The 13,100-nt window shown below is 39.4% G+C and overlaps 1 protein-coding gene across 4 annotated transcripts in view; it reads left to right on the top strand.

Annotated features, from left to right (window-relative positions):
• Window positions 1-13,100, top strand: part of stpg2 (sperm-tail PG-rich repeat containing 2) — a 65,947-nt gene that overhangs the window by 39,755 nt on the left and 13,092 nt on the right. For all 4 annotated transcript variants that reach the window (XR_005442426.1, XM_038702908.1, XM_038702907.1 and 1 more), the window contains one exon: window positions 11,877-12,042. Coding sequence is in view for 3 of the 4 variants with exons in the window: in XM_038702908.1 (XP_038558836.1) it covers window positions 11,877-12,042 (166 nt within the window). In the remaining variant the exon portion in view is untranslated. The remainder of the gene's footprint in view (window positions 1-11,876; window positions 12,043-13,100) is intronic.

The raw sequence follows: 13,100 nt of genomic DNA, 5'->3' as shown, positions 1-13,100 counted from the left end.
ACAAAAAAACAAAGATGGAGGCAGTGATGAGAAGAAGTGGGACTTGTCTATGGCTCTAGAGAGATAAAGATGCTAAATAAATATAGGCCATTTGAGTCAGACAAAGTGTGTGACAGCTCCAAGGAAGTTAATGCAATGGGCAAGATGTTCTTGAAGGAAAATATGCAGCGGCCCAGGATTTGTCACTTATTGACTTTTTGTCTCTGTGTTTCATTGCATTTTTATGATATATCCATGGACATCTAATGACATGTCATGGTACAGCCTCTATTTATGGGAGGCAGGGGAGTCGGGTGATGAAAGAAAGGAACAAAAACAGGAAAATGGAGTTATAGATTTGATATGGATTTTACTGTCAGCTGTCAGGGTAATGATGATGATGTGAATCCCTGTGAGAATTTGAACACGGCCACATACATACACTAGTGCACATGCAGAGAAAGTGACTCGCTCAAATTGTGCCCACACATATGTGCCTATATTTATGCAACAACTTGCAGAATGTACACACAGTATACATGCATTCGTCCAATTGCACAAGCTTGTAAATGCATACACATATATTCTAGTACCACATGCACAGGAAATATACACACACAAATGCACAATTAAGTGACTGAATGAGAAGGGCTTAGTGACACTTCCACCCCGAGGCTTCAGACAGTAACACTCCCATCATGCTCTGCTCAATATTCTCCTGAACTATTCATAAACGTGATGGATAGAAAGATTTGAAGAAGGGAGGGAGGGAGGCAAAGTAGTGGGGTTCTGACAAGAGCTTTTTACTTTCTTTTTATTTCTCTTTCACCCTGCCCACTCTCTTTCATTTGTTCTCAGCTATAAACAAAATAAAAAAGGAAATGACAAACAATGATATTGATTTTGTGCACACAAGTCAGCTCATCATGCTGTGCTCAATATTCTACTGAACAATTCATAAATATGATGGATAGAAAGATTTGAAGAAGGGAGGGAGGGGGAAAGCAAAGTAGTGGGGTTCTGACAAGAGCTTTTTACTCCCTTTTACTCCCTTTGTGCACACGGGTCAGTCAGTTTGCCCATGTGTAAATGTGCCTCCCTGTCTGCTGATTTACACACCTACCTGTCCTAGTTAGCTATCTGCTTTGGCCTTGCAACTTTGCTCTAAACATAAAGTCACAGTGAAACTGTATTTTAATTAGTTTAACTCAGTTTAAGTATTAGGATAGGATTTAAACGAAGAAACAACACTGCTCCTTATCCTCTAACTGGGAATTTAGACTAAAAGCAGCACGGTCTTAAAAAACCACAAGAGGATGCGTTGGTGTGGGGGTGTTGTTGTAGGAAGTGGTGAGACAATGAAACTTGAATTAGGAAGGCTGATGTGAGTAATATCTCCATGAATTTGAAGGCTTATCAGAAGCCACACTACTGCGCAGCTGTTAATAATACAGTGAGAAAGGTTTTTACAACTCGAGAGAGTTATCGTGGCAACAATTGTTTTATCCTCCATCAGAGCGATTGTGAGGTAAACTGTAGTAATCTTATTCTAACAGGAATGTGCTCATGCGCATATTTGATTAGCCAAAACAGTCCTTTCATGGATAACTTGGCATTGACTTGAGCCACGTTCAACTTAATTGCTGGGCGAGCCTGCTTTTTTCCTTTAGTTTTGTTTTTTTGACAGAGCAGTAGCCTCATTGAAATGAATAAGGGGGATACATTAAAGCCAATGTGCCAACTGTACGTTAGCTGTACGCAAACTAGCAACAGATACACTGACTGTATCTGTGGGAGTGTGCCTGTTTGTTTTTGTTTAGCTCAGTCTCTGATCTCAGCAGGCCTGTGACCTCTGACATACAGCAATTGTAAGTTGCTTTGGACAAGAGTCATGTAAATGAAAAATGGCGTACATAAAATATATACTTTATTTATTTACTTTCTGCATATTCCTTCCTATGTTTCTCCAATTGGTGTCTTAGAATGAATTTACCCTTTGTTGAGTGTTGAAGTGTCTGAAGCAAAAGCTGCAGGTCCAGTGCTTTAGCCTGACCTACTGTATGTCTCCATTTTACTTGTAGATGTATTATTTACGGACTATTTAAACCATCGTCTGGCCTCTTAAGTGCCTCTGTCTGGGCCTCTGTTCTTGTTTCCTGCTGCACTTTACAGTTAAATTGTTGTTAAATTGCTGTCCAAGTCATCTAAGTGAAGACTGATTCTCAGATCATATAATGACCTGATCAGCTAACAGAGATAGAGAAAAGGGATGCATGATAGATGATAATGGACAGAGATAAAAGGACAAAACTAAAAGTTTGGAGTTCTGCCAGTAGCTTCTAGAGACTGTAATGTCCATGACCCCTCACAATATATTATTCTAAACCTAGTCTGAAGTTGTTTTTGTGCCTAAACCAAACCAAACCTTAACCATAGTGTTGTCACATCATAAACCAGATTGATTTTTCAGTAGTGATTTGAAATGTTTTTGGCAGGACAGACATATTATGTCAGCAGATCAGAAAATGCTAGAATACACTGGGCAAACAATGTATTTTGGCTTTTAATTTGGAGGCATTGTTTCAGTTTGCCTGTTGGGTTTCTGACATTTATATCTTGCTCTCTCTTCCTCATCCCTTTAGGGAGGCACAAGAGGAAAGCCATGGAGTGTGCAAAAGGGAAAGGGCTCATCCTCTGGGGAGCATAAATGTGCTCAATTAATTTAATGGAAGTCTTCCCTTGAGAGTAGAGAGATTTATTTTTTGTGTACAAATAGAAATAATTTTTGCCTGTTGGTGGTGCCAGAGAAACTGTCAGCGGGTCACAAAACATGGCACTGGAAACATTAGCGTGTTTCAATAGGCAATGCCAATAAAACAGATGTTTGGCAGGTTTCATTATTTGTAGGTAAACCAAGAAACATAGATTTTGGGAGCTTTGAGAGAATGATAGATACTGATATTAAGACACATTAATAACTACAATGTCAGGACATTTTGAATGAGAAAAACCAAAGTCAACAGAGAGTCAACAACAATATTACAATGCAGTGCTGCTTAGCAGCTGACTTAGATAGCCGTAACAGCTTAATATAACAAAACAGCTTTCCTACAATATGTTATTGTGGTAAAAAGTGAACAAATAGTCACCTAATATGTGGTTTGAATTTTAATCTTTTACAAGATTTTAATTTCCCACTTGCTAAATGGACTGATGGACTTCACCTGTCTTCTAATTAAGTTGTGGTGAGCTTAATTTCCTGCCTTGAGTGGCATAGATACATATTAAGTGATTCATATCTACTGAAAATATAATGTTGAAATCTTTTTAATAGCACTAGTACATCGTTTCAAGCCCATCTTGATTTATAAAGACACCATGGGGAGGGGGAGGGGCGGTAAAATAAAAGAAAGTAGAGTGAAAGTAGAGACCACGTAGAGTCAGACAGTGAAAGGAGAGCTTCAGCCACTGGAATAAATGTGGAAAATGAGACTGCATGCATGAGCAACACAGGAAAAGGGCAGAGAAAAGAGACAGCAGAACAAGTGAGTCTTAAAATGTGTGATAGAGCACAGATGGAGAACTTGTCTGTGTAGCACTTTCAGATTTTATGATGTGTGGATGCTCTCTAAGTTATTGCTTGGAGGAAAAGATCACATACGCTTGGTGAAATTCTTTTTCTTCTCTTTCTTCCTCTCTTGCTGTGAAGTCCTGGTTATTGTTACCTCCCTGCTGTCTTACTGTTATAAAACAAGTCAACTGAAAAACAGCCCATCCTCAAAAACAGCCTGTGACTCAAAATAAAAGACATTTTACAAGGGAAGGTGGATAAACACCATTTGATTTCACACATTCACACACCTCCAGAGCATACTACTCCATATTATATGCTTAATTACTTTGCTCTATACTGTCAAGGGGGCACTGAGTGCAGAAGCTGAGAACTGAGGTGTGGACCCAAATGCAGACTGTAGGCGAGGTTGTTGCAGTTCGAATGAAGATTTATTAACACAAAACTAAACAGGCTTACGCTGGGAGCTCAGCGGCAAATGTCCAAACAAAACATAATCCAAAGGGAAGAATCCAAGAATGAAGTACAAACTAATGAAATAATCCAAAAGCACAGAACACTCAACTCAAACGACGCAAGGACTGAAGACAACTGAGGACAATATATAAACTGGTAAATGAGCATGGAGGGAAGCACAGCTGAAATACATCAGGTAATCAACCACAAGGACACAGCTAGACAAGGACACCAGGTAAAGAGGATTACCAAAATAAAACAGGAAGTAAAGTTAAAGGGAACAAACAAGGACGGATCTATCAAAGTAAAACACAAAACATGGAAAGACAGCAAAATCAGGGCACGGACAGAGACGGGATCAAACAGGAGACAAGACTACACTAAAACATGGAGATATAAGACTAAGGACTAGGACATAGACCATAATGATAGTACACAGATCAGGAAAACACGAAAGCACAGGACTAAGGAAATAATGGCAAAAACCAGAAACCCACAGGGAAAAAATACAACTCATAACATATACCACCCGTCACACGCAAGGGTCGTATTGAAAGTAAAATGCAAGGAGGATAAAGGGATACATTTATAAACTGCAAAAGCCAAAAAGCCCTCATACTTTCATGTAAACTGCATTCAAGCTGCTGTTTTGTTTCCAAGCTAGTCTACTGATCGGCAGTTGGTGCCTCTAACAAGGCAAGAAACGTAGCATTGCCTCAACAAAGGCAAAACAAAGACAACTACAAACTATCAAATGTGGATGTAAACAATGCGGGATTTAGAAATATTTCTTAATGCTGGATAATGGGGAAGGAAATGCACACAACACATTTGTTAGAACCCAAGGACACACACAATGTGTTTAGGTCAGAAACACTGAATGTAAATATAACCTTTTCTTTATTTACAAGAAAACTCGAAAAAAAAATACTTTGATAAGGTAAGAGAACACTCGTCTGTTGCATCTGTTGATGCAGATGAATGATAATTGGATGGGGTTCAAAGCTCAGGAAAAAGCAAGCTAGCTTGACTCAAGTTTTGTTTTGTGTCAGACGACTGTTTCTGAAGTCAAGAAGAAACTTAAGCATCAAACATGCGTTGTTTTATTTGAACAAACAACTGCAACTCTGTTTCTGGTGAGGAAAGTCTTAAAAAAGCAGCGCATAGGAAAAAAATCCACATGTGATTCAGTGTTTTGAGTAAGCTTAAGTGATTTGTTAGTCCTTTTCTCTCTCTGCCTTGGAAAAAAGCTGACACATACACACAGAAGATAATGTCTTCTTTCATGCGTTGTCTGTCCCTCTCTCTGTCTTAAATTCAGTGTCATGTTCAAGAAAGCAGAGTCGCACAAACAGACTCGATTTAAGAAATACAGTCAGGTGGCAGCTTTTATATAGTACATGATGTAAAATAACACCATTTTGATAAATGAAGCCTTTCAGATGCACCTTTTCTGTCTAGTGTCAGAATCAGCCACGTGCTCCGCCTGTCAAATTTCATTTGTATCGACCTGCTTTTCAAAATCTTCAGTGGCGTGTGAGAGATTGGATCCAATTTGTATTTATTTATCTGAGAATAATGGGATTGTCAGCAGATATCTGTGGACCTGTGCCACTGCCCAGAATAGATATCAGTATTAAAACAAATGAAAAACTTCTTTTCCAGTTTTAGATTGGATTAGAGGAAGTGAAATGTGACCAGGTCTGGTCCTTTAATTTGATACTGTCTGTGTTTATTATCAGGCTTAAGTTTAACTTTTTCTGCCAATTGTCTCAACTTCATTAAATATATTACCATGGCATGTCCCCGCCATTTTCTTTCTTCATCCTATTGTACTTCTGATTGTCTGTTTTTATATTGTCTGCATCTTGCTCCATATCTGTATTTTTTCCTCTCCCTCTAAGTTAATCAGTCTCCCTTCGTCTTTCTCTTTGCCCCACTCATGTGGGTAATGTAGGCACATGTGGTGAGCAGCTGTGTGTCCCATGTGTGCATGTGCATGCCTACATGGACATTTCTCTGTCCAAAGTATGGGCACCAGCTGTGTCCAGCAGCTGTGTGTATAGTGCATTTTGTGTGTGTGTGTGTCTGTGTTGCCATATGCAGGTGTGGGCACCCATTTTATGCAGCAGCTGTGTGTTTTGTGTGTGTTTGGTTATGGACAGCTGTTTAGTAGCAGGTGATGATTTTAGGAGCCAAGTTGACAGCCAGGCAGACGACCAGGGGGACAATGAGGAGAGCTAAGCCCAATAAGATGTGAGCAGGGCTGGGCTGAGCTGGGCGTTTACTCAACCAGGCCTTCTGGACCTCTGCTCGATGGCCCGTGGTTCAGGAGGGACCCAGCTGTGGGTGTCAGTGTTCATACAGGATTTTAAACCCGCCAGACTTCATAGACAGCTTACTGATTACTACTGTGAATAAATCACTCACAGGGAGACAGTTACAATGAGTCAAGGCTTAAAAGGTTCTGGGTTTAAACTCACTATGGTTTACATCTAAACTGGAATCTAATTCTTCCACACTGATGTTGCTCAAAATCAGATTATCTGCTCAGGTGTGCATTTAAATGTAACATGTGATGTAGTGAAATGAAAGAACTATAGCTATTAAAACACAGAGGAAAGAAGAGAGGTTAAGCAAAAAAAAAAAAAAAAGACGGCCGAGAGACAGTTGATTTGATGGACATTTTTTGTTGCAAGAATAGTGGGGGAAAACAGAGAGAAAACAATAGGCATCAAAACATGATGGACAGAGAAAGAAGATAGGGAACAAGAAAGACAAAAAGAGGAGACGTGGATAAAATGAAATGAAGGAGAAAGCAAGATATACAAGACTACAAAACACAGCAGAAAACTGTAGCTGTCAGCAAATTGTTAGACTAACTACTGCCTATAAAGTGCAAATAGGAAGCAAATGGGACCCATATGCTTTCCTTCTGTCATTCCGTCTATATTGAAGACCTGTCTAAACCCTCATTAAGGCCTTATGACACCAGCCATACCTCCACTACTAAAATCAGGCAGATGGTTATCAACCTCTCTATGATGAGACACCAGCTGTGTTTATGACACAGAATGTCGTAGATGGTCTATTCTGGGAGGAAAACAAGCAAACGAATGCTGTGTTCACTTTTCATCTTAACACTAGCAATCTATTTTGTTACAAAAGATAAAGCAACACACAAAGCCATAATCAAGCACAAGCACAAAAAAAAAAATGGTACCACTAAGCAGACTTGCATGTCAGGCTTGTTTGTGCATGTGATGTTAGTATTGATAGAGTACTTCTTCTTGCTCATTATTTGTCTCGCACCAGTTAGTATATTTTGGCATGTGATTAGTGACTTTGATTTGAATTTAGGGCAAATAATTGTAAAGAGGGAACAACATTTACAGGAACCCCTCTAAAAAGCTGACGTAATAAACTGACAAATAACCCAGCATATGTAGGTTTAGTTGCATCCTACACCAAGCTGTAACCAGTCTGTTCATTGTGCAGTATGTGTGTACACTTTTAATAAGCCACATCCCTTGCCTGCCAGGAAGTTTCACTGTTAAGAGGAACAGATAAGCCTCATGTGACATTGTGGATGTAAGAGGCAGAGCCTAAGTAACCATTATTATTTATTAGACTTTAAATGGGGATATCAAGCCGGTTCATTATCTGCATTTTATGCCAGCAAGAGGACAAAGTGCAGAGTCGGTGTAATAGCCACTTTAAGGATGTGGAGCTTTTAAAAAAGAACCTGCCTGTACATTTTTCTCTCAACTTTTGACAGTAGAAATATAACAAAGTTAGACTTTAATTACACTTTCTTAAAGCAGTGGAGCATCAAGTACAAATTAGTTACCAACTATATTCGTAACTGAGTCTTGGTCAACTTTCAACATTTCAGAACGTAGCTTCAGTGGTTAAGATTGTGTCAGTTTATTTCTCAACACAACACCAAATAATTTTTAAACCTGTGAAGGTAAAATGAATGATAAACAATTTTTATGGATATTTGAATATGTCATGGGCATAGTGTAGTGTGTCGCATACATACGTACACACAGACAAGCACATGCATTAGTGCACATACACACTGAGAATGTATCTTCTCTCTTGTCCAGTCTTTTGAGATATGGAAATAAAGTCTAAAAATAGCATTCTGCTCTGCGAGGAAGAATGAAAGGTGTTAATAGTAATGAGAGGATGAAGAATGGGATGTGGTGGTGGTGGTAGCAGCACACACACTCAAACACACACACACACACACACACACACACACACACACACACACATGCATCTTATGTGTTAGGCCTGGCCATTAGTTAAAGCTGTCAGTGTATACACTGAGCTACATCGTTAGTATGGCCGTTGTCAGGTACACTAGAGTGGCCATTAGTGTAAGAGAACATGGTGCGGAAGAAAGGCTATAAGAAGATAACAAGTAACATCTGACTTTGTGTTTGCATTTTGTTTAAACTATTATGAGGCTGTCCATGTAACTGAGAATATGTTTTGCATTTTGTATTGGATGTCAAGGATGCTACGGTGTAATATGTTGCTGATCCGCGTAGAAATGTTCTTTTTATTTGATTGTACAGGAAGGGAGGACAGTGGCTTATGCAGTCTGTTAAAAATGGGGCTCATTATTTTGTATTAAAAAGAATCAGTACATTTCTTGGAGTTTATTTTGAATATTAGAAATGGCTGAAATATTTGATAAAATCTAGATAATACAAATATCATGCAGAAGTTCTAATTTTAAAAACATTTTAAGAGTTACTTTGAAGGTCACCAGTGTTTTTGTCCCTACAAGATAGTTTAATAACTTATCTCAAATAATTCATTAGTAATGCAGAGTATGCTTTTCAGCAGCCGAGTAAATCATTTTCAGCAGTTAAGCAATTGGCAAAATTCGTCAGTCATGTCTGACTTGCTGTCTCCTGCTGTTGTTTACTTCTCAGGGAAACCCCGCTATAATGACAGTGGGGTTTGTGCAGCTGTTTTGTAACTACCCAGCAGTGATCTGATACAAGCCCAGACTTACAGTTTTTAGAAAAGTCCTTAAACAATGTCATTTCAAGTCTACAAAGTCTGAATGAAAAGCACATCTATTCATCCGGCTTATGCTTTTGCAAACCTTCAAGGAGAAGGTCATTGCCACTGCCATTTTGTCTACGAGCAAGGGAATTTTATACTTCTAATATATCATTTTATTTGATTTTATGGCCAGTTTTGTAGTTGTTGTTTGGACAGATGGGCATGGAAAAGCATATTCTTTGACTAACTGCTTCGACAGGTGATTTGGATGAACTCAACACGTCTTGACAGTATCTTATGTAAGGCAGAACTGCACATTGCAGCACACAAATCAGGACATACATTACTGTATGCTGTTCATGGATGGACTTCTGCTGCATTGCCTCTCATTGTACACTTTTACTTAATTCAGTATTTTCCTGTTAGTTTATTTAGTATTTACCATGACTTCATGATTTATTGAATTCCTCCCACAGTATGCTTTATTGGTAGTTCTATACTGTCTTAGTTAACTAGAACTATGACTTCACGTTTATATTTAACATTGCATGAATCAAAAGAGAATCACTTCACTTTCATTAAAAAATGCTGTCAGGTGTGACAGTCTGTCTTGGTGCTAGCATCACATCAATATTCAGTTTCAGTTATTCTTGTGTCACTGCCTGCCTGGCATCTACATTATACTGTATGCAGTCTGAGATATTTTTCAGACAGTCAAGGGCATTGTGACGGAATCGTTAGGAAAAGTTGTGTTTGTGTGTGTCTCTGTGTGTATGTAAGTATTGAGCTGTCTAAATGTCGAGGGTGTGTAATTAAAAACAACCTGAGTGCTGTCAATAGGTGATGACTGCTACTGGGAACAGTGGTTTGCTCCATATTCAGGTATAATTACAGACCATGGGGCCCCTCGACAGGTGTGTGTGTGCACATTGTGTTGCAGAGGTTGGAGGATGATTGCTCTGCACTGTTAGATAGATCTGTGACAGATGTGTGTGTGCCTACAGGTGTGTGCGTGTTCCTGTGTGTGTGTGTGTGTGTGTGTGTGTGTGTGTGTGTGTGTGTGTGTGTCAAATCCAACATCAGACATACTCCAAAGCCAACTGTACAGTAACAGGTGACACAACTTTTCCTCATCATCATTCAATTCATCTTATTTTTCTGCAATGCCACAGTTGCTTACAACATCACACAGAATCTTGTTTGTATGTGAGTGTGTGTGTGCGCCTGTAAATTGACTGTATGTGTGTGCGAGGTTGTATTGTCGTGCACACGTGCTTGCCTCCTTTTACTCCCACTGTGTCTATAATGAAAAGCTAAATAGCCTGGGTTAGCAATGATTAAAGATGGACGGCTACCTAGGAGCAGAAGGAGAAAACAGCAGTCGGGAAATGACAGTTGGAGGTAAATGACAGCTCTGCTAAGTTTAGGATAAATGGATCGTGCAGCTATATTCAGCCTTCGCCATCAATTATTAAAAGACCCACCGACAAGACAAATCCTCCTCTGCCGCGCTGGTAGTGCAAGATTCTCACCAGGTGACATTATTCACCCAGTTCCCTTTGAGGATCCCAATTTCTACAACTGGGATCCATTTCATGTTCACATCAGCAAGGGTGCCTCTGTGAATTAGCTCCTAATTATTAGCAATTCATTAATGACTAAGAATGTAATGGCCTTGTTATGGAAGCCATTTATCTGAAATTACCTGTGATGTGTTGCAAATGTTGTCCCATGTTCCTATTATTGTTTCCTGTGTGGAGAAGCTGCAATGATAATATAATAACAGATGTGAGCCAAACACTCATTTGCACCATGGAGGAGCTATCAGTGTGCACGCGTGCGTGTGTCTGTGTGTGTGTGTGAGTGTGTGTCTGTATTTGCTTGTAAAGTATGTGACTGCACTGTATGTCCTTGTGATATTCATGCATGAATATGTGTACATGGGTGATATTGTAACAAGTCCGAGAGTGTGCTCTTGATAACAGATAGGTGAGTGGGTCATTAGTTGTTTTATAATGAGCGTGTGTCTGTTACATAGTGGACTTGTCAGTTGTGTTATCTAATAAGGAGACCAGAAATGTGTGTTACGTTGTCCAGCATATCCCAGAGTGTTAGAAAACAGTGGCAGGTGACACTGTGACTCCACGTTTTGTTTTCTACACCATCATTCAGTTCTTTCCAATATATAGAAATGTTGTGTAAAGTGTGTCTGTTTTTAGCCTATGGACTTTGGTGTCCCCCTGACTTTTCTTCCAGTGCCAGCATCAGGTAAACATTTTCAGTTTTTTACTGAAACATCTCAACAGCTGTTGAATGGATTTCGAAGAAATTTGGTACAGATATTCCACAGTGTCCAGAAAATTAATCCTTTTGATCTCCTGACTTTTAATCTTACACCACCAGCAGGTCAAAGTTTGCATTTGTCCTGTGAAATATCTCATCGACTGCAAGAACTGGCACAACATTTTGTGCCGATGTTCATTGTCTCCAGACAACGTACCCTAATGACTGTGGTCATCCTCAGTGTGCCACATTGGTCAAAATTATACCAAAATGGTCAAAATATTAATTTCCCAATACTTAATACCCCAGTAGTTAGTAAGATAGGTAGTTCCAGCTGTACTTTGTGTTTAGTGCTAATTAGAAAATGTTAGCATGCTAACCCACTACATTAAGATGGCGATTGGCGGTGAACATTGGTCTGCTAAACAGCAGCATGTTTAAATGCCGATATTAGCATTTAGCTAACCTCACAGAGCTTCCAGCATGGCTGTAGACTCTTAGTCTTGTTATGTACATAAAGTCATGTCAAATTAAACATTCTCCTCTCCTCTCCCTGTAGGATTCCCCTCCACCCAACAGTTACAACGTGAGTCAGACATTTGAGAAGGCTAATGGCAGCTCTTACTTTAAACTCCGAACTGAAGGAGCAAAGAGACGTCAGAGTTCCTTCCTCTCTGCTGCACCGCGGGATGATTTCTTCCAGCCTTGTGATCCAAGTGTACCAGGTATCACATTTGTCTATCTGTCTATCTCAGTGCTGAACATTCGGGAGCCGTACGGCTCCACCCTTTCACCATCATGCAGTCCAATTAGCTCCATCTCTGTGGGCATCTAACCCAATATTTACCTCAATTACACTCCCATTGAAAAATGTTGTTTCAAAATTGATAGATTCATGACTTACTTGGATAATTTATGACTAGCCCCATTTCACCAGGGAACTCAACCCATGAGGCATCCCAAACCGTTTAACCGAAATCCAATTTGCATATAAATAGATTTGGACTGTTTGCAATAGTGTTTCTTCTTTGTACGCACAGTCACACGCGCACTGAAACACCCACACGCACTGAGGAAGATATGCGGACACATGCACGTGGACACTCGTGCACACATATGGACTCACATCGAGACACACACATACAGTCATTTTGCCCATTATTGCATTTGCATTTGTGAATTGGTCAACAGTATATGGAATATTAGAGAACGTTATATTCCCCACATGCTGGGTCCCCCTGCAATCACATTTCTGATAATGTTAAGATCATTTAACTATTTAACATTTTTTGACACACACACACACACACACACACACACACACACACGCACACACACACATACACACATACACACACACACACAGTCCCTGCAGAGTGACTGTGTTTTATGTAATGGTCTGTGACATTAGCATTGGCTCAAGGTCTTTATTATACACACACGTTGTTTTTTTTGGTACATTTTTGTGTGTTACTTTAGAAGTGAAAGTGATTGCAGTTAGCGGTTGGGTCAGACAAACATTTTCTGAATTTATACTCTAAAATTGTGTTAAACCAGTGATGGATTCTTTTCTTTTTTTTTTTCCTTATCATAATTCTTAATGCACTGAATGCGATCCGTAGCCCTGGGGTAAATTAAACCATTTCAAAATCGATTGTTAAACTTGTTTCTATAATTTCTGAAAAGTTGGCAGTTGGGGTTTAAAATAAAAAGTGTTTTTGGAAACAAAGTTGTGTAATGGATAAACTCCTGAGGCTTCATTTTGAGAGTTTTCATTTTTCAA

The sequence above is a fragment of the Micropterus salmoides genome, unplaced genomic scaffold (assembly GCF_014851395.1).
Source record: "Micropterus salmoides isolate LMB-PRFRI ecotype aquatic unplaced genomic scaffold, ASM1485139v1 Ms_hic_scaffold_7, whole genome shotgun sequence".
Lineage (NCBI taxonomy): Eukaryota > Metazoa > Chordata > Actinopteri > Centrarchiformes > Centrarchidae > Micropterus > Micropterus salmoides.
This window is presented reverse-complemented; position numbering and strand designations above follow the sequence as displayed.